At 43.4% G+C, this 20,084-nt stretch overlaps 1 protein-coding gene across 1 annotated transcript in view; it reads left to right on the top strand.

The window, feature by feature from the left end:
• LOC126482117 (probable cytochrome P450 6a13) overlaps positions 1 to 20,084 on the top strand; it is a 30,147-nt gene that overhangs the window by 7,268 nt on the left and 2,795 nt on the right. The window contains exons 3-6 of the mRNA XM_050106093.1: positions 516 to 781; positions 6,771 to 7,002; positions 12,145 to 12,312; positions 18,220 to 18,459. Of these exons, the coding sequence (XP_049962050.1) occupies positions 516 to 781; positions 6,771 to 7,002; positions 12,145 to 12,312; positions 18,220 to 18,459 (906 nt within the window). The remainder of the gene's footprint in view (positions 1 to 515; positions 782 to 6,770; positions 7,003 to 12,144; positions 12,313 to 18,219; positions 18,460 to 20,084) is intronic.

The following is a 20,084-nucleotide window of genomic DNA, read 5'->3' as shown; positions in this document are numbered from 1 at the left end:
CGATGGATGGACTCAGATGGATAGAGCGTCTGCCATGTAAGCAGGAGATCCTGGGTTCGAGTCCTGGTCGGGGCACACATTTTCATCTGTCCCCTTTGACGTATGTCAACGCCTGTAAGCAGCTAAGGGTGTTCATTTCATTGTAATTTCAACGTCTGTAACTTGACACCTAACCACTGCATGCAACTAACGAAAGTTATACTGTTATGTAGAAATTTTTTTTTCGAAGGTTCATTCGATATTTCTCCTTCCTTACAAAGTTTCCAGAATGTTTCATAGTCCTGCAACCACTCGTTTTTTATGGGATCCTCCCCTCAAGTAGCATAAGTTTAATTATAACCACCTGTACTCCATCTACAGCTGTCTTTACCATCCAGTGTGCTCTTTGAATGGGATGATCAAACTTTTTACGGTGTGGTACAGCTGCATGGGCGCTGTTCAAAAATGAAATGTGACTGAGGAAAGTGTAACGCCCATCTGGTGACTGACTCGTGCGACTACTCTGCCTGTGACAGGTTCCGAGTGGCGGCGCGCCCGCAGCAGCCTCACGCCGTCGTTCACGCCGGCGGCCCTGCGCGCGGCTGCTGCTCACGTCAAGGCGCACGCGCGCCGCCTGCGGGACGTGGCCGCCTGCGCGCCCTGCCTGACGCGGCGCCACCTGCTGGCCTACTGCGTCGACTGCATCGCCTCCTCCGTGTTCGCGCTGAGCGCCGAGGCGTTGCCTACCTCCCAGGCGCCGACCACTTCTCCTTTCCTCGACGCTGTCGCTCACATCGATCAGGTACGAAATACCCACCTCAGGGCATCCATCCTAGGCTGTCGACATCACCGTTGGTCCTCAAATGTGAATTCTAAACCTAATAGCAAGCGAGTGACTGATTTACAGACTTTTCTCTAGAGAAACACTCACACAGAATTTCATGTACCGAGTAATCTGATAATCTCCTACAATATACGAGGTACGACAGTAAAGTAATGAGATTGATGTGAAAAAAAAATGTTGCTTACCGTTTTAGTCAAGTTTAGTGTTGTCTCCTTCAAAGTAGTTCCCTTTTGATTGCACACACTTTTTCCAGCGCTTCTGCCATTGATGGTAACATTTCTGAAACTCATCTTCTGTAATATCCTCCGAGACCCTCGTCACAGCTTTTTGGACATCTCGTGCTGTTTGAAAATGGTGTCCCTTGACCACCGTTTTGATTCTTGGAAATAGAAAAAAGTCGCATGGAGCGATATCTGGTGAATAAGGTGCTGTGGTGGTACTGAAATTTGTTTTGAGATTAAAAATTTGTTGTACTGACAGAGCAGTATGGGATGGCGCATTGTCGTGATGCACAATCCAATTATCAGTAATATTGGCACGGATATGAAGAACTATTTTACGAAGTCTTTCTAAAATTTCTTTGTAATAATATTTGTTAACTGTTCGTCCAGGAGGCACTATAATATATAGTAAAATAATGGAATAGATGATAATAAAATGTTGAAATGCGTGGCTTTTTAAAATGTATTGAATTAATGAGATTAATTTTTCGGCATGAATGACAAGTACAATAAGCTGAGCTGGAAATAAGTTCGTATTAGTTCATATTATGTTGCAGGGCGAAGTAGTTTCTTTCTCCACTGTAGATTTGTGCTTACCATTCTTTATAATGCTACGTTTGGTCGCCGTGCTCACCTTTAAAGTCTTGACCGTGTTCCCATTAAGCTTATCGAATCTTCGTAATTTTCCAAAGTACACAGGTGGGGTTCAGTTTTTGTAATTATCGTACTATTTGAAATAACAACTCACACGACCTTTCTGTTAATAAAACAATACTGTATTTTCTAAACGGTGCACATATCAAATACATACTCCTCACTTATTCATAGCGACCCCAAAATGGCGGTCTACAATTACTCGCTAAAAATGGCGTGCTTCTCACTCGTTCACTAGCTGAACACGAATCCTCCCTTCCTCATACTGGTACAAGAAAATCTCCTCTGTTTTTTAACAACTGAAAATCAAAAATACCTGACGGTAGGCATAGGCTCTATGATGGGCTACCGCTTCATCTTTTCTCTTTGCCTTTAAAGAAGACGAAAACATAAAAGAAATGCAAAAGGTTTATCACAGCACCCACTCTTTATGAACAATTCCCTTGGAATCAAAGAAGCATACAAGCTTGCATTTCACTTTTGACTTTGACAAACGAGCTTTTTTTGGTCTGGGTGATCCCTTTGAACACAAATCCGCACTTTGGCGTTTTGTCTCTGGATCGTACTGAAAAAACCAACTTTCATCATCAGTGATAACACGGCTCAACAATTCTGGACTGATTGCCATTTGCTCTAACAGATCGGCTGCCACATTTTTCCGTGTTTCTCGCTGTTGTGGTGTGAGATTTTTGGGGACCATTTTTTGCACAAATCTTTCTCATGCCAAGATCTTCAGTTATGATTAGACAAACCGTTTCTCGATTGATGTTCAGTTCTTCTGCAATCGTTTTCACGGATAATCTTCGATCAGATCGTACGAGTTCACGCACCCTGGCCAAATTGACATCCGTCTGTGAGGTTGATGGTCGTCCACTGTGGTCTTCATCTTCAGTATTCGTTCTGCCTTCACTAAACATTTTATGCCAACGAAAAACTTGAGCTCTTGACATAACCTCCACTCCAAAAGCCTTCTGAAGCTTACCGTAAGCTGTCGTCGCGTTTTCACCCAATTTAACGCAAAAAGAAATGGTATACCGTTGCGCAATATTATGCGGTTCCATTTCCGTGACGAGAGACACAAACATGTGTTAAAGTATTACAGCACAACTCACGACTGAGCAGTTGTATCGATGTGCCGCTTGGACTAGAAGCAGCTTATAGACCATGGTCAAAGATATTGTGCCTACCCCAGCCTGCAGGGTTGCCACATCTTTCAAAGAAAATCAGTCTTATTACTTTATTGTCGCACCTCGTATACATACGAGTATGCACTGCAAGTCACCATCGTTTGTAGAAGGTCCCCATTCGAGTGTTAGTTATACTTCTTTTTCCAGACAACGTGTTCTGTGTACTGTTTATTTCTGCACTGTTGTCACACATTGCTATTAGATGACACTGCTCACATCCGACAGGAACTTAATTAGGATATTTCTTAATGTTAATAAGAGTGACATTCCTTAAAGTCCACCTACTCATTACTGTACATGTTTTCATAATTATTACTACTATTATTATTATCGTTAGCTTCATGTCTACCTATTGCTCACGCGCTATACAAGTTGTAATGTTCACTCGCTAAAGACATCTGATTAAATGTAAAAGATGGTTTGAAGGCCCTAATCCTGTCAGATGAAATGAATGCATATGTAAGTATATAAATAAACATCAGAATTCCTCTAATTTTATCTTCCAGTAAATGATGTGCACAGCCAATTGGTTGTTTTAAGTTTATTGCAGTAACCCTTGGCCAGTTTTCAGTACAACCAGGGTTTCTTCTTCAGAAGGAATACAGTCACCCATAATGTTTTAAACATATCAAAAAATAAATATCTACAGTACCAAACCAACCCCTGTAGTAGTGGTTTAGTATTTTAGATGTTTATATTTTAATATGTTTGAAACATTATAGGTGACTTTACTACTTCTGAAGAAGAGACCCCTAATGGTATTGAAAACTGGTCGAGGCTTATTACAATAAACTTTACGCAACCAGTTGGCTGTATACATAATTTACTTAAAGTTTATTTACGATTTCTGCTGTCAGCAATGTTTAAAATTGTCTAATTTTATCGTTATGACCTTTAGTGGGGAGTATTTATGATTAACTTTTGTGTTTATTGACTCGCTTTGGAAGTGTCAGTCTCGAAATTCTAATGGAAAGTCTTTCCCCACTGCACCAACCGTTTGCTGTAGAGTGTTCGATTGGAAATAGATGAGGGTTTCAGAAATGTTCTGTAGATGAGTGAAAATGCCCGTTAATTCGATTTAGTAAAGAATCCCGTAGTGAGAAGTTGTACTTAAGAAACATTTAACTAATGTATTTGCAAGCGACATTTTTCAAGTAATCTTGCACTTCCTTAGAATTTTTCCAGAGAATTTGAATCTCGTAAGGTCGATCGCTGAAGATGCACTTATACTATATCGCCAATTTGATTCTTTACACTACATTGCTTATGTCAAGGGCCAGCTGCCAGTTTCTACATCAGATAATGATCGTTTTGGAACAACTGTGGGTCAGTGTTAACCACTTCGAATCTAAAGTTCTAGGACTTGATACTTATCCAGTTCTTGGCTTTTTATCTCTCACGTATCATTTCTTTCACCTCTGATACTGTTTCTTAACTTGAAAAATGCGAGTTGCACCATGGTTCAGAGTTCACGATAACCTGTAGGACAACTTATAACCACCTGGGTAGACAAATTCAGAGGTCAGAAGTGCACGAGCATAAGACCACCAGTAGGAAAATGCCTAGTGAACTACTGTAGTGTTCTACAAACTTTGACAGCTTTACTTTTTTTCATTACCACTTCTTTACTCTTGATCGAGATCACTAAATACGTGCTTTTGAGTAACCTCGAATTCTTGATTAAAAAACTCAGCAGTTTCATTAGTTTTTCAATCATTATGGAGCATGTCTCCGTTAGTCCATCGAAAATCACAACAAAACTTCCTCATTTCTTGTATCATGCAATAAAAGCCTCAACTCTGATGTGTCTGGAAATGCATCTTGCTCCAGTCACGAATAGCTTGTTATGCTTAGCCACGAAAGGAACGAGATTTCTCGCGCTGCTGTAGAATTATTTTCAGTGGTGCATTAGTGAGCGACTGTTTTTATATGTGGTGAATAGCTTTATGGAGTAACAAGTTTTCCCAAATTCGTGCATCTCTGTAGCAGAGGAGGAGCAGTTAGCTGCCAACGAGTTCTTGGGCTTTGCCGGAAAATGCCGTATGCAGAGTTTGACACCAAAGAAGCGAGTGAGATGCTCCAAATATGTTGTTACTAGTGGTCGCTCCCAAGAAGGCTCTATGTGTGAATTCGTTTCTTTCTTAGCTCAGAACATTACTGAAGTTCGTTTGCCAAAAGGCGACACAGAAATGCAAGAATACACGCGTACTAATCTAGTCGCCTACTGCCTCTGAGCTGATAGATATATAGGAAACTTGTAATAGCATAATTGCCCAGTCTATAGCTGAGAAACATCTGCGCGAAAACAAATAATTCCTTACAGTACAAACATACAGTCTTATGTGGGACCGTCAAACGAAAACCTATCATCCTCCACAGTGGGACAATGGATGGTTTCATTCAAAAATGATCATCACATGCGTTAAGATATTTATCCCGCTGGGAAACGAAACTATCAATTCCTGTTTTGTAGAACGTGGTCGGCCGCTGACGGACCACCACTGCACCCACTCCTGCACTTCCCCATCCTACTGAAACCGACGTCCAAGCATGTCTTACTGCAGGTCACCCAAAAAGTGAAAATCACACAGCGAAGGATCCGGACTGTACGGAGGATGAAACTTGGAAGATTAGAACTGCCTGCCGGACCGAGACTCGAAATCGGGACCTTCGCCTTTCGCGGACAAGTGCTCTACCAACTGAGCTACCCAGGCACGACTCACGACCCGTCCTCACAGCTTTACTGCCGCCAGTACCTTGTTTACTACCTTCCAAACTTCACAGAAGCTCTCCTACGACACTTGCAGAACGAGCACTCCTGGAAGAAAGGACATTGCGGAGACATGTCCACAGCCTGGGGGATGTTTCCAGAATGAAATTTTCACTCTGTAGCGGAGTGTGCGCTGTTACGAAAAGCTGTGAAGACGGGTCGTGAATCGTGCTTGGATAGCTCAGTTGGTAGAGCAGTTGCCCCCGAAAGGCAAAGGTCCCTAACAGCACCCACACTCCGCTGCAGAGAGAAAATTTCATTCTGTACGGAGGTTGTTGCAGTGTTTCCCAACCAAATCGCCGAAGCGTAGCTTTTGTCCTAGTGGCTGCATAAGGGCGGACGTTATGGTGCAACAGGATGAGTCCGTCCCACAGCACTCCTGCGCATTTTGACTTTATACAGTGCCACAGTTTCTGCGAAGTCTTTATAGCGTTGCACATTGATAGTGGTTCCACGCTCGAGGAACTCTACGAGCACAGGAAGCATCCTGTCACACAATAGCGTTCGCCCTCAGCCTGCTAATCGGACGGAGGCTACTCTTCGGCGACTTGGTCGGGAAACACTGCAGCATTCTCCGTACAGCCTGGATCTTTCACTGTGCGATATTCACATCTTAGGCGACCGGAGGACAGGCGTGCGTGGACTTCGGTTCCAGTTCAAATTGGTTCAAATGGCTCTGAGCACTGTGGGACTTAACTTCTGAGGTCATCAGTCCCCTTGAACGTAGAACCACTTAAAACTAACTAACCTAAGGACATCACACACATCCATGCTCGAGGCAGGAGTCGAACCTGCGACCGTAGCGGTCGCGCGGTTTCAGACTGTAGCGCCTAGAACCGCTCGGTCACTACGGCCGGTTCGGTTTCAGTCAGACGAGGAAGTGCAAGAGAGACTGCGGTTGCGGATCCGTCGGTGGCTGACACGGAATGAAAATTAATCGTCCCATCTCCCAGTGGAATAAATGTTTTAACGAATATGGTGATTATTTCTTAATAGAACCAATTCATTGTCCCGTGTTAAGTTTTCATTTGACTTTTCCTTATGTATTACCAAACTGCACAGTAGTGGAGACTAAACGAAAACACGCTTAACATTGTGACTACGCGTCGTAACAGGTGAAGAGGTCGGACGGTGGCCGAGTGGTGATGGAGTTGCTGGGCCGCTCGCTGTTCCACGCCCTCAAACTGGCGCAGCTGCCGACATCGGTGACGAGCTTCTTCAGCACTGTTGGCCAAGACAGCTTCTCCTTCCGACAACACAATAAAGTATCTGCCCACGATTTCATCAAGTCGCTGATGAAGAAAATGCAGCAGGAACAGAAAACAGAAGACGAAATTTGCGAGGAAGGTAAGTTCAGAACCATAACTAGTTACCATTTCTGAACACCATGCACAATTTTTAGCGCTTCAGTGTCCCATTGTCCTTGACACTCAATCTGTATTGTTGAAAGTAATAATGTACTTACCCAAACGAGAATAACTGTGTATGAAATACACTACTGGCCATTAAAATTGCTACACCACGGAGATGACGTGCTACAGACGCGAAATTTAACTGACAGGAAGAAGACGCTGTGATACGTAAATGATTAGCTTTTCAGAGCATTCACACAAGGTTGGCGCCGGTGGCAAAACCTACAACGTGCTGGCATGAGGAAAAAGTCCCATTTGACATGAGGAAAGTTTCCAACAGATTTCTCATACACAAACAGCAGTTGACCGGCGTTTCCTGGTGAAACGTTGTTGCGATGCCTCGTGTAAGGAGGAGAAATGCGTACCATACCGTTTCCGACTTTGATAAAGGTTGGATTGTAGCCTATCGCGATTGCGGTTTATCGTATCGCGACATTGCTACTCGCGTTGGTCGAGATCCAATGTCTGTTAGCAGAATATGGAATCGGTGGGTTCAGGAGGGTAATACGGAACGCCGTCCTGGATCCCAGCGGCCTCGTATCACTAGCAGTCGAGATGACAGGCATATTATCTGCATGGCTCTAACGGATCGTACAGCCACGTCTCGATCCCTGAGTCAACAGATGGGGACGTTTGCAAGACAACAACCATCTGCACGAACAGTTCGACGTCGTTTGCAGCAGCATGGACTATCAGCTCGGAGACCGTGGCTACGGTTACCCTTGGCGCTGCATCACAGACAGGAGCGCCTGCGATGGTGTACTCAACGGCGAACCTGGGTACACGAATGGCAAAACGTCATTTTTCCGGATGAATCCAGGTTCTTTTTACAGCATCATGATGGTCGCATCCATGTTTGGCGACATCGCGGTGAACGCACATTGGAAGCGTGTATTCGTCATCGCCATACTGGCGTATCACCCTTCTTGATGGTATGGGGTGCCATTGGTTACACGTCTCTGTCACCTCTTGTTCGCATTGACGGCACTTTGAACAGTGGACGTTACATTTCAGATGTGTTACGACCCGTGGCTCTACCCTTCATTCGATCCCTGCGAAACTCTACATTTCAGCAGGATAATGCACGACCGCATGTTGCAGGTGCTGTACGGGCCTTTCTGGATACAGAAAATGTTCGACTGCTGCCCTGGCCAGCACATTCTCCGGATCTCTCACCAACTGAAAACGTCTGGTCAATGGTGGCCGAGTAACTGGCTCGTCACAATACGCCAGTCACTACTCTTGATGAACTGTGGTATCGTGTTGAAGCTGTATGAGCAGATGTACCTGTACACGCCGTCCAAGCTCTGTTTGACTCTATGCCCAGGCGTATCAAGACCGTTATTACGGCCAGAGGTGGTTGTTCTGGGTACTGATTTCTCAGCATCTATGCACCCAAATTGCGTGAAAATGTAATCACATGTCAGTTCTAGTATAATATATTTGTCCAATGAATACTCGTTTATCATCTGCATTTCTTCTTGGTGTAGCAATTTTAATGGCCAGTAGTGTATACTAAAGCCTAACATGATTATGCCTTTTCCTCGTATACCCAAACCAAAAGTTCTGCATGTGCCACTGCAATGCTATTTTTATGTTTGATTCATTACACTGTCCACTATTTTAACTCTTCCTTTGTCTGCTCTCCTACTCCCCTTTTTAGGGCTCCGTGCTCCAATCTGTAAAAATGGAACCCTTATTGGATCGCTTTATTGTTCTTCTCTCTGTCAGTCTGTTAAGAACCCTTTTTTCTCATGAATGAGTAGACGTGTCAAGATGAAATTCGTGTCACCTATTAAGGTCTATCATCCTTTGGCGGTGTTAAAGTTTCAAGTTCTTAAGTCTATGCAATCGAAAGATACGGCTGTTTATATGACAGATTTTGATACTCTTAAACTCAGTCATCAAAACCTATAGGGTGCTTCCGGTTGACCTAGAATCATAAAATTTGGCAAGAAGCAAGGTTTTATAGCACAAGTAAGGGAAAAAATCCTAAAATGGTCAACTTTTAATTACAGAACGTAAAAAAAAATTTTACTCGTTTTGTATAACCGTCTGTCTGTCCATTTGTTAAGAACCATTTTTCTCAGGAACGGGTAGAAGTATCAAGTTCAAATTCATGTCACATATTAAAGTCTATAGTCTCTTGGCGGAGGAGGAAAGGTGCAGGAAAGGTTATGCTGACGTTCTTCTCTGACCAAGATGGCCCCCTTCTGATTCACTTCTTGCAGCACGGGACAACAGTGAATGCTCAGCGTTAATCGCAAACCTTGACCAGCCTTTGCCAAGCGATCAAATGAAAACGACCAGGCAGTGTCACCCGTGGGGTCATTCTGCTCCACGACAATGCAAAGCCTCATACGGCCAACACAGTCGCGGCACTCCTGCAGAAATTCAAATGGGAGGTTCTCGGCCACCCTCCATACAGACCGGACCTCTCTCCATGTTATTACGCCATTTTTGGTCCCCTTAAGAAGTCTCTGACGAGAAAACGATTCATCTCGGACAACGGCGTCCAGCTGTACGTGAGGGACTGGTTAACATCGGAGCCCCGGGAATTTTATGAGACAGCCATTCACTGCCTTGTGTCACAGTGGGACAAGTGTCTCAACATACAGGTACTAGTTTCTGTAATTATGCCTCAGGCTCGTTTCTTTATGAACGCCCCTTATACAAAATGAGCCGCGCTTTTTTGAAATTTTTCTATGTCCTCTGTCACGGTACCAAGTCAAGTTGCTTTTAATTGTAATCCCTGCGTATTTAGTTTAACAGATTACTTTTAAATTTGTGTGATTTATCGTGTAACCGAATTTTAACGGTGTCTTTTTAGTACTTATGTGGTAGAGCCCACACTTTTTGTTGTTCTGCATCTTTTGTACGATGCAGATATCTTATTTGTATTGAAGACTGTAGGAGCTCTTGAAGGGGCAATAATAGGGCTGGAGTGCTGGAATATGAAGTGAACACGAAGTCAGGGAGAGAAGGTATCGCCAGAGTGGTGACGGATAAATTCACAAAATTAAAGTGCACTGTCGATTTAAAATAAAAAGTTTTTTTCCAGGCACATACTACACAGAAATAATTTAGAATGAGCAGCGTATATTATTGGAGACTGGGTGTGCGGAGGTTGGGAGGGATTTTTGTATAAAGAACAGCTGTGGTGATTTGAATACTGTCTTGAGCAGAACGTGAAGGACAGAGAACACACAAAATTTTCTCGAACTTCCAGCTGTATTAAGAAGTTAAATAGCCATCAGTGTTCGACCGTGTGGTGCTCGGCCATTGTCAAGTGGTGACAGTCCTGTGCTTGGTGCTCCTGCCGTTATATAGCCGCGTTATGTGTGCTGTGACGACACAGTTGGTAGAATGGTTCTGTAAGGACGGTAGTAGCTCTTGACATTGGTTGAGGATACTCGTCCGAAAGAATGTGTATATCTAACCACTTGTCGTAGCTGGATGAGCATACAGATCAGATAAATAATAATATTTCAAAGCATTAAGATTAAACAATATTTTTTCCACACATTGTCTGGCGTGCGAACAATGGCATTGGTGGCTGAGGTCGTGCGTGTACTAAGTATATTTGCGTTGCCGTGTGAAATATCGGACTTCTTGCAGTAAAATTGCTGTGATGCTTATAGTTCTTTTATGCTAGGACTTTATAATTTTCCATCAGACTGCACACAAACCTTTGCCATGTCGCAGCAGCTTCTATCATTGTTAAAACTACTAAAATGAAAGAAAGACATCGAGATTAATAAAATATACATTCAAGAAATCACATAAATTATGAACAGACATTTACACATACATAACAATTGTTGCATGGCAGTATATTAATATAAACGAGTACGTCGATGCGCCTCTTTAAATCTGCCTATGTACAGTATGCAGTATGTAGCAAAATGTCTGGAGTTACGCAGCAATGACAAAATGCGTCCGTACAGAAACAGATTATCTCACCACTCTAAGTAGAGGAGAAAAAGATGAAGTACAATATTAAAACATTTGCTGTTTTTTCACCACAACTACGTATTGTTTATCGATAGCGCTTCATATCATCTCTTTGACAGCGCGAAAACATTATATTATCGCTTTCGCGTGTAGATGAGCCCTTAAATGACCCACGGTTGAAATTGGCTAATTGCACGGATAATAATCAGACTTCAGGCTACACAGGCCATGTTTTCATTCTCATAACAGCGGTATGTAAGATCTTGTTGTCAGAAAGGGTGCCATTTGAGCACTGCTGTAAGTGCATAAGGCATTGTAAGTACAGATGTTCTGTTTGCCATCGAGTATGAAATCGCACAAACATTATAAAAGGACCACCGTAATGCTATATGGTCTTTACTCGATCGTTGTCAGTCGCCCGTGATGTATCTCGCTATGCCTCAGTATATGCCATATGTCCGTCCGCGACCACATATGCTAAGCCTCGGATGGCACTGAAGACGTCTGACTTATATGTTTACCGATCGAGTTAGTTATCGCGCTATTTTTTGTAAGTGTATAGAAGTGAAATTTCGTGGTCTGATAATTTACTGGAAGCCTGTGTTTTAGTTTCAATGTTTTTATTTCATGTGCTGCCTGTAGTGTTCTAGAAAACAGCGTGGCAGGTGGCGTAGGTGATTCACCGCTTTCCATGTGAGCAATTACCTGTACTTAATTAACATATAGAGCAAAAATTAGCAATACTTGGAACTTCGAATAGAGATCATCCCTGAGCTGTATCGAGCACTGATTAGAACTTTTCTTGAAAATACGGATTTGACCGGACAGTAAGCTTTCATTTATCGCCGTCGTTCCCAACTCCTTTTGACTATAATTATTGAGTTACAGCAATGTGTTCCAGTTTGACGAGATGGATTGTAAACTTATGGACTGGAGATAATGGGCAGCATGTTTCTTGATTATTAACTGGTCTTCCGCACAGAAAATCGCACAAACACATATTAAAATTCTCCAAAAACAAACAGTATTTCATGAAGCAGAAACAAAACTTTTAACCCGCCACCCCAAACTCTTAGAAAGTTAAATCGGCCGTAATTTTGCAGTGTCACTCATTTGTGTGCAGTTTCCGAGCAGACAGTAGCAGTGTTGTCTGCGGGCTCCAGCGACACGTGCCACGTGCTGCGCCACTGCCTGGCAGAACTGGCGGCCCTGCCCGACATCCAGTCACAGCTGCGAGCGCAGATCTGCGCCGGGAACGACGCTCCACCGCTACTCGATGAATTCATCGCTGGTAAGAGAGCTTTACATCAGTGATTATTTAGTTTTGTTTTGAGTTCCTCTGCCTGGCACTAGTGATACAGATAAATACTGTTACACTACATTGCTCTGTCTTTGGATTAAGACAGTGCATACACCGACCTTAAATTCATTAGTATATGACCTTTGTTACCTAATGATACACGTTATTACAGACAATATGTGAGAAGCAGAACACGTGAGATAATTTCAGTGAAAAAATCAATTACAGAAATACGGGGGTCACTCCTAAAGTAACGCACACTATTATTGTAAAAAAAAATACAGTTTTCATTCTGCATGTGTGAAAGTTTTATAGTGTGTAGATACATCCTTCCCGCTTGTTTTCAAACTTAGTTCAACCCGTTCCCATGAGTGGCGCCGTCACAGCACGTCTTCAAGATGGCTGCTACACGTGACGTTCGTCAGAAGCAACGTGCTGTCATACAATTCGTGTGCTGTGAAAACGAGACAGTGGGAAACATCCACAAGAGGTTGAAAAAGGTGTGTGGAGATGCTGCTGTCGATCGCAGTGCAGTTAGTCTGTGGGCAAGTACGTTACGTGATGAAAGCGGGCACGGCAATATTGAGGATTGTCCTCGCAGCAGCAGGCCTCGTACTGCACACACTCCAGACAATGTGCAGAGAGTTAACGAATTGGTGACTGCTGACAGACGCATCACAGTGAACGAATTGTCACGCTACGTTGGGATAGGGGAAGGAAGTGTTTGCAGAATACTGAAAGTGTTGGCGTTAAAAAAGGTTTGTGCCAGGTGGGTTCCCAGGATGTTGACAGTGGCTCACAAAGAAACAAGAAAAACGGTATGCAGCGAACTTTTGGAACAGTACGAGAAAGGTGTGGATGAATATCTTGGAAGAACTGTGACAGGTGACGAAACACGGCTCCATCATTTTTCACCACAGACGAAGAGGCAATCAATGGAGTGGCATCATGCAAGTTCACCCAAGAAAAAAAAAATTCAAAACCACACCTTCTGCTGGAAAAGTTATGGCTACGGTGTTTTTCGATTCCGAAGGACTCTTGCTTGTGGGCATCATGCCAAGTGGAACCACCATAAATTCTGATGCATTTGTGATGACACTGAAGAAACTTCAAGCTCGCCTGAGTTGTGTTCGACCACATCGGCAAAAGCAGGATGTTTTGCTGTTCCACGACAACGCACGGCCACATGTCGGTCAAAAAAACCAAGGAAGCGATCACAAAACCCGGATGGACAACACTGAAACACCCGCCTTACAGTCCTGACCTGGCTCCATGTGACTATCATCTCTTTGGGAAACTGAAAGACTTTCTTAGTGGAACAAGGTTTGAAGATGATGACTCCCTTGTGCACGCTGCCAAACAGTGGCTCCAACAGGTTGGTCCAGAATTAGAAATGAAAATATTGTTCCTAAAGGATGCATCTACACACTGTAAAACTTTCAAACATGTAGAATAAAAGATGGATTTAAAAAAATAGTGTGCATTTCTTTTGGAGTGACCCTCGTACACTGCTGATGGAAAATTAGAAGTTCCTTCTATCCACTTGTTAATTTTGTACTTACCACAAGCAGCAGCCTTTGTTACGTTTTAGAAAAATGTATCGTCAGTGCTGTAGTCACTCTCGCACGTTAGTATGTGCCTTGATGGCAAAAGCAATTTTCGTAGCTAACATTTCCCCGGCAACGGAAGTGGGTGTGGTGCTGTACCCTCGCTGACTCTGTTGTTCTGTTACATGTTCAGTTATGTTGAAATTCCTTCGCTACGATTCGTTGTGACATTGTTGATGGTGAGCCACCCACTGCAGGAGAAGTTATGCTCTGCCTCCATTCGGTCCTATGCAAGAGGAGTAAACTGTATGCAGGCACAAGTGTTGTTACTGTGCCTTGTATTCAGGTGCATAATACGAAGGGCGTTGAATAAGTAATACAACACACTTTTTTCCTTGGCCAGTTTCGATTGAGAGAATGCGGTATTTGTTGTGGGTCATCGGGGGATATTCCCGCCTCAGCCCCTACAGTTTCATGAATCCCGATACACAGCGGCGCAATACGTAGCTTTCAAAATGGTGTATATAAAGGAGGTGCTTTGTAAGCAGAGAGCTGTCATTGAGTTTCTTTTGGAGGAGAAACAGAGTATTGCAGATATTCATAAGCGCTTGTAGAATGTCTAGGGAGACCTGGCAGTGAACAAAAGCACGGCGAGTCGTTGGGCGAGGCGTCTGTCATCATCGCAACAAGGTCGCGCAAACTTGTCCGATCTCCCACCACACACCGCTGTGATTCCTCCATTGTTGGAACGTGCGGACACCCTCATTCAAAGAGATAGAGAGATTACAATCAAACACCTGGTTGTTCAACTGGATGTCTCCGTTGATAGTGCTGACACAAAAATGGCACTGAGCACTATGGGATTTAACATCTGAGGTCGTCAGTCCCCTAGAACTTAGAACTACTTAAACCTAACTAACCTAAGGACATCACACACATCCAAGCCCGAGGCAGGATTCGAACCTGCGACCGCAGCAGCAGCGCGGTTCCAGACTGAAGCGCCAGCGACGAAAGACCATCTGTACGGAATTGCTTGCGCGTTACGAGGCTGACCGTGACAATTTTTTTTTTATCGAACATCGTTACAGGCGATGAAACATGGGCTCATCAATTCGAACCTTAAACAAAACAACAATCCATGTAGCGGCGCCACACCACCTCTCCTCCGAAGAAAAAGTTCAAAGTCGCACCCTCATCCAGTAAGGTCATGGCAACAGTCTTTTGGATCTGTGAAGGGGTTTATTCTGTTTGATGTCCTCCCTCATGGTGCAACGATCAACTCGGAAGTGTATTGTGGTACCCTCAGAAAACTGAAGAAACGACTTCAGCGCGTTCGTTGACGCAAATATGCAAACGAACTTCTCCTTCTCGCCGGGGTGGCCGAGCGGTTCTAGGCGCTACAGTCTGGAACCGCAGGTTCGAATCCTGCCTCGGACATGGAGGTGTGTGACGTCCTTAGGTTAGTTAGGTTTAAGTAGCTCTAAGTTCAAGGGGACTGATGATCTCAACAGTTAAGTTCCATAGTGCTCAGAGCCATTTGAACCATTTTCTCCTTCGCCATGACAACGCAAGGCCTCATACAAGTCTGCGCACCCGAGAAGAGCTCAAAAAATTTCATGCGACTGTTCTTCCTCATCCACACTACAGCCCGGTCTCGCGCCATCCGACTTCCATCTGTTCGGTCCAATGAAGGATGCACTCCGCGGGAAGCAGTACGTGGATGATGGGGATGTTCTTGTTGCAGCAAGACGTTGGCTCCGACGTCAACCAGTAGACTGGTACCATACATGCCTGAAGGCCCTCTCAGTAAAGTGGCGTCAGGCCGTGGCATTGATCGATTGAAAACTTAGGTTGCGTGGCCAAAAGAATGGGGAATAATGTGGTGTATTGAAATCCCGAATAAAATCAACCTGGTTTCGGAACAGAAATAGGTGGCATTATTTATTGGAAGCGCCTCATAATATACCGCTGTTCACTAAAATTACAACACCAAGAAGGATATTAAACAACAATATTTTTACTTATTCTGAATATACTATATAGTAGGAACAATAGAAGATTAAATTTTAAGTGATCTGTGGTGTAGGTGCAAAATTTAATACATCTCTGGCAACAGCCCCTGGTCTAACCGGAGCTGGACATCTAGTCGAACAGATCTTGGATAACAGACACGGTTATATCGTTCCATACTGCTTCAGCTCCCTGCCAGAGCTCATAAATCAAAGGGGACAGCGAGTGATGCACGAGTCTCCTGGCAACGCACGACCGCACAGTGCCTGATCAAAAGTAACCGGACACCTCTATGTAATGTGGAATTGGCCATAAGATGTCAGGAGAAGCACACCCTCCAGTGTAAAAGGACACCGGCCGTATTGTGTTGTCAGCGGAGAAGCAGTAATAGCAAAATGAGTCGGTCAGGGGAGCTCTGTGACTTCGAATTTGGACTACTCATTGAATGTCACCCGAATAACAAATCTATCAAGGACGATTCAGTCCTTCTCAAGCTGCCTGTGTCGACTGTTGGTGATGTGACAGTGAAATGGAAATTCGGAGTAACAATCACAGCTAAGCCAAGGCCCGGCTGATGTCATGTACTGACAGTCAGGTAATGTCGAATACTGTAGAGGGTGACTATAAAAAATCGCATGAAATCAGCGGAACGAATTGCTCGTGTGTTCCAAAATACTACCAGTAGTCCAGCTAGCACAGTGATTGTGCATAAAAAGTAAAAGTAATGGGGTACTATGGTCTAGCAGCTCCTCATGAGCCACACATTTCTGTAGATAATGCTACGCGACGTTGAGATTGAGGGACCCCACTAGACATTGGGTGACTGAAATCAAGTTATTTGGAGTGATGAATCGCGCAATATCCTGTGGCAGTACAGTGGAATAGTTTGGGTTTGACGAATCCCTGGAGACCGTTATCTCTCGTCGTATGTAGTAACAGCAGTGAAGTACGGAGGAGTTGGTGTTACAGTACAGGGGTGCTTCTCGTGGTTAGGGTGTGGTACGCTTCTTGATCTTAAAAAGACGCTAAAATCGGAAGTATAGGAACACATTTTACTGCACTGTGTACTGCGTACAGTAGAGGAACAACTCGGAGATGCTGATTGTATCAGCACGAAAATGCATGTTGTCATAAAGCAGCATCTGTGAGGCATTGGTTTGTGAACACTAACAGTCCGGAAATGCTTGCCCAAAATCCCGACCTGGGCGCAATGGAACATTTTGGGAAAAATTAGAATGTCGACGTCGCTCCAGACCCCAGCGTACCTTCTCCGGTTTCGGCCCTTGAGAAAGAATGGGCTGCCATTCCTCCACAGACATTGTCCCATCTTTGGAAGTGTCCCCAATGTCACATGGTTTAAGGGTGGGCGCGCCACGTATTAATGATCACTAGTAGGTCTCCGGATGCTACTGATCAGGTGTGTCTCGTGAAATGACCATTACGAGAAAGTTTGAGAAATTAAAGCGAATATAGAGATTTACCAACAATAATTCTTCCTACGCGCCATTCGCGAATGGAACATGGAAGGAGGGACCAGAAATTGGTACCAAAAGTACCCTCCGCCATACATCGTCAGGTGGATTGCAAAGTATACACGTAGGTGTAGGTGGAAAGGAACATTGCTACACTGGAATAACGTAATACGTAGTCGATGAGACCTTACATCCCACCGGGTAAACGGAGCGAGGTGGCGCAGTGGCTAGCACACTGGACTCGCATTCGGGAGGACGACGGTTCAATCCCGCGTCCGACCATCCTGGTTTAGGTTTTCCGTGATTTCCCTAAATCGCTCCAGGCAAATGCCGGGATGGTTCCTTTAAAAGGGCTCGGCCGACTTCCTTCCCCGTCTTTCCCTAATCCGATGAGACTGATGATCTCGCTGTCTCGTCTGCTCCCCCAAACAACCCAACCCAATCCCACCGGGCAAGCATTTGATTTATGTTATTTTAACACAGTCACACAGTGCATATTCCAAAGCACATGCTGAAGAAATTTAATATTGGACAAATTATTTCTATACTCCAAACTTTTCAGATGTTTTGATGATTCTGCTTTGAAATTAATCATTTGTAACACTAACTTATTTTGTTAAAAATAAAGTTAATGTTGCAAATAAATCAGAAAAATAATTATTATTTTGCTAATGTTTTCTAGTTATCTCGAAAATTAACCAACAGTATAACATTTTTTGACATTAGCATATAAACCAGTAATACTTCGTGCTTTTTTTATATAAATTTTGTGCCTCGACTGCAGGATATATTAGCAAATGTTTTAATAAACCTTATACAGAACAAATCTTGCGTATTTTAATAGGGCAACTTGTATGTTTCCCCCTCAGAAGTCCTGCGCTTACACCCCGCCGAGCCAGTACTTATTCGAGAGTGTCAGAGCGCCTGCAAGCTGGGCGCGGAGCTGCTGCAGCCCGGAGACAATGTGATTGTTCCCGTGTGGTCGCTGCATCGCGATATCCGCCTCTCACTGTCCGATGACGCCGATCTGCAGCAAGGGCACAACTTCCAGCTTGGTAGAAAACAAGCGGTGCAGCTCCACTTCAGTGCCGGACCAAGAATGTGTGTCGGTAAGTTCTGTCTTGAAGTTATGTCACAGAAAACTCTTGACTCTACACCCAGTTGACTCTTCCCGCGTTTCTACGTCCCTACTTCCGGATTCCATAGGACTGCCACTAGCAACCACGACCGACTTAAGTTATTTATAGGGAAGGTATGGCCATCCCGCTGACAGCCGCCATATTGGTCGCATCGCACTGCTGTACGTATATTAAACGCTGCACCATATTCCGCTGTTTCCATAAAAAATCGATCTCAACTACCATTGCTAAGGCAGAGCGCTAGCTTCAAACCGAACCTCTCGAACCCTCCGATGCTAAAACAGTAAGTAAGCCGCGTCGTAAAATACCTTTTATGACAAGCATAAACCCAATTTTTATGCTGCTGTCATTTATTAACAGCAGCAGCGATAAATTTCGCAGTTCCTGTCACGACATCGGGCTCAAATGCTTAGAGTTTTCGTAAGTAGCTTTAAAAGTGATCATCTCGAATCCTTGATAACAACAACAGGAACGGATAACCGATATTAGAGTCGAAAACATCCGTTTACAAAAACACATGAAAGCTTTAGTACAAATACCAAAATTCTGGATCAGTTTGCGTTAAAAGTTTTAAATGAAACTAGCTACACCAAATTACGTGCTAATTCAGAAATCGTGCTCCTCAGCAACATGGTTTATTCAAGGTTTTGGGATGGTGATTTTTAACAGCCGCCAAGTAATGTATAAAATGCATGTTTTACCATCAGCTGCTTTTATTTTTAACCAAAATATCAACCGGTTTCAGTCATGGACCATCTTCACGGATAAGGGATTTTAACCCTTATCCGTGAAGATGGTCCATGTGAGCATTAACGTTGTCGTATTTTTGTCCAGGAACTTTTACTGAAGTGAAGTACTGTCAAAACATAAATCTCTGGGGGATAATTGAAGGGCTTATTTCAATAGTGGTACAAGTCCATTTTTGTTCATTTTGAGATACAGAGTCCTAAAGTTAAATGAATACTGTAAAATCTGCAGTTGATATACCAGAAATATTCAAGCATATGGCTTCTTGCTAGAGATGAACCTTTTTTTCTGTTTGTTTGTATCATTAATATCAGGAGCATTACAGGAGAAAAGTGGAGGTAATGGACTTGTACCACTATTGAAATAAGCCCTTCAATTGTCATGCAATGAACAGCATGCTCCGCACAGATGTGTCACCCAGGCATGACAACCTTATAATATCCTTCTTTGATAACTAACAGCCCATACATTCATATCTCGATAACAGTGTAATTGACGTATAAGTTGTGTATTTAGTTTATGAACTCTCTGAAAAAATATACGACAAATATTGTTTGATGCATACAATACACTGTAACGAGAATTTGCAATTCAAATATCCTAGTCTAGCTCAGAAATAACTGTAAAACGCCGCGGATTAAAATATCGACTACATTGTTTAGATTACATTTGTGCGTGTTTCATGTCTTTTGTCCTCTTTGATTTCTTTTTTGCTATACCAATACACTAAACGTTAGTAAACGAATGAGAGGAGCATGCAACAGTCTTCACGATTTTATTACTAAACACGAAACAAAATCAACAGTAATCAAAAGTGGTGCTTCAGTTGCATGCCATCTTTATTTCAG

The sequence above is a fragment of the Schistocerca serialis genome, chromosome 5 (assembly GCF_023864345.2).
Source record: "Schistocerca serialis cubense isolate TAMUIC-IGC-003099 chromosome 5, iqSchSeri2.2, whole genome shotgun sequence".
In the NCBI taxonomy this organism is placed as follows: domain Eukaryota; kingdom Metazoa; phylum Arthropoda; class Insecta; order Orthoptera; family Acrididae; genus Schistocerca; species Schistocerca serialis.
Note: the sequence above shows the minus strand (reverse complement) of the source record. Positions and strands in the feature narration are given on the sequence as shown.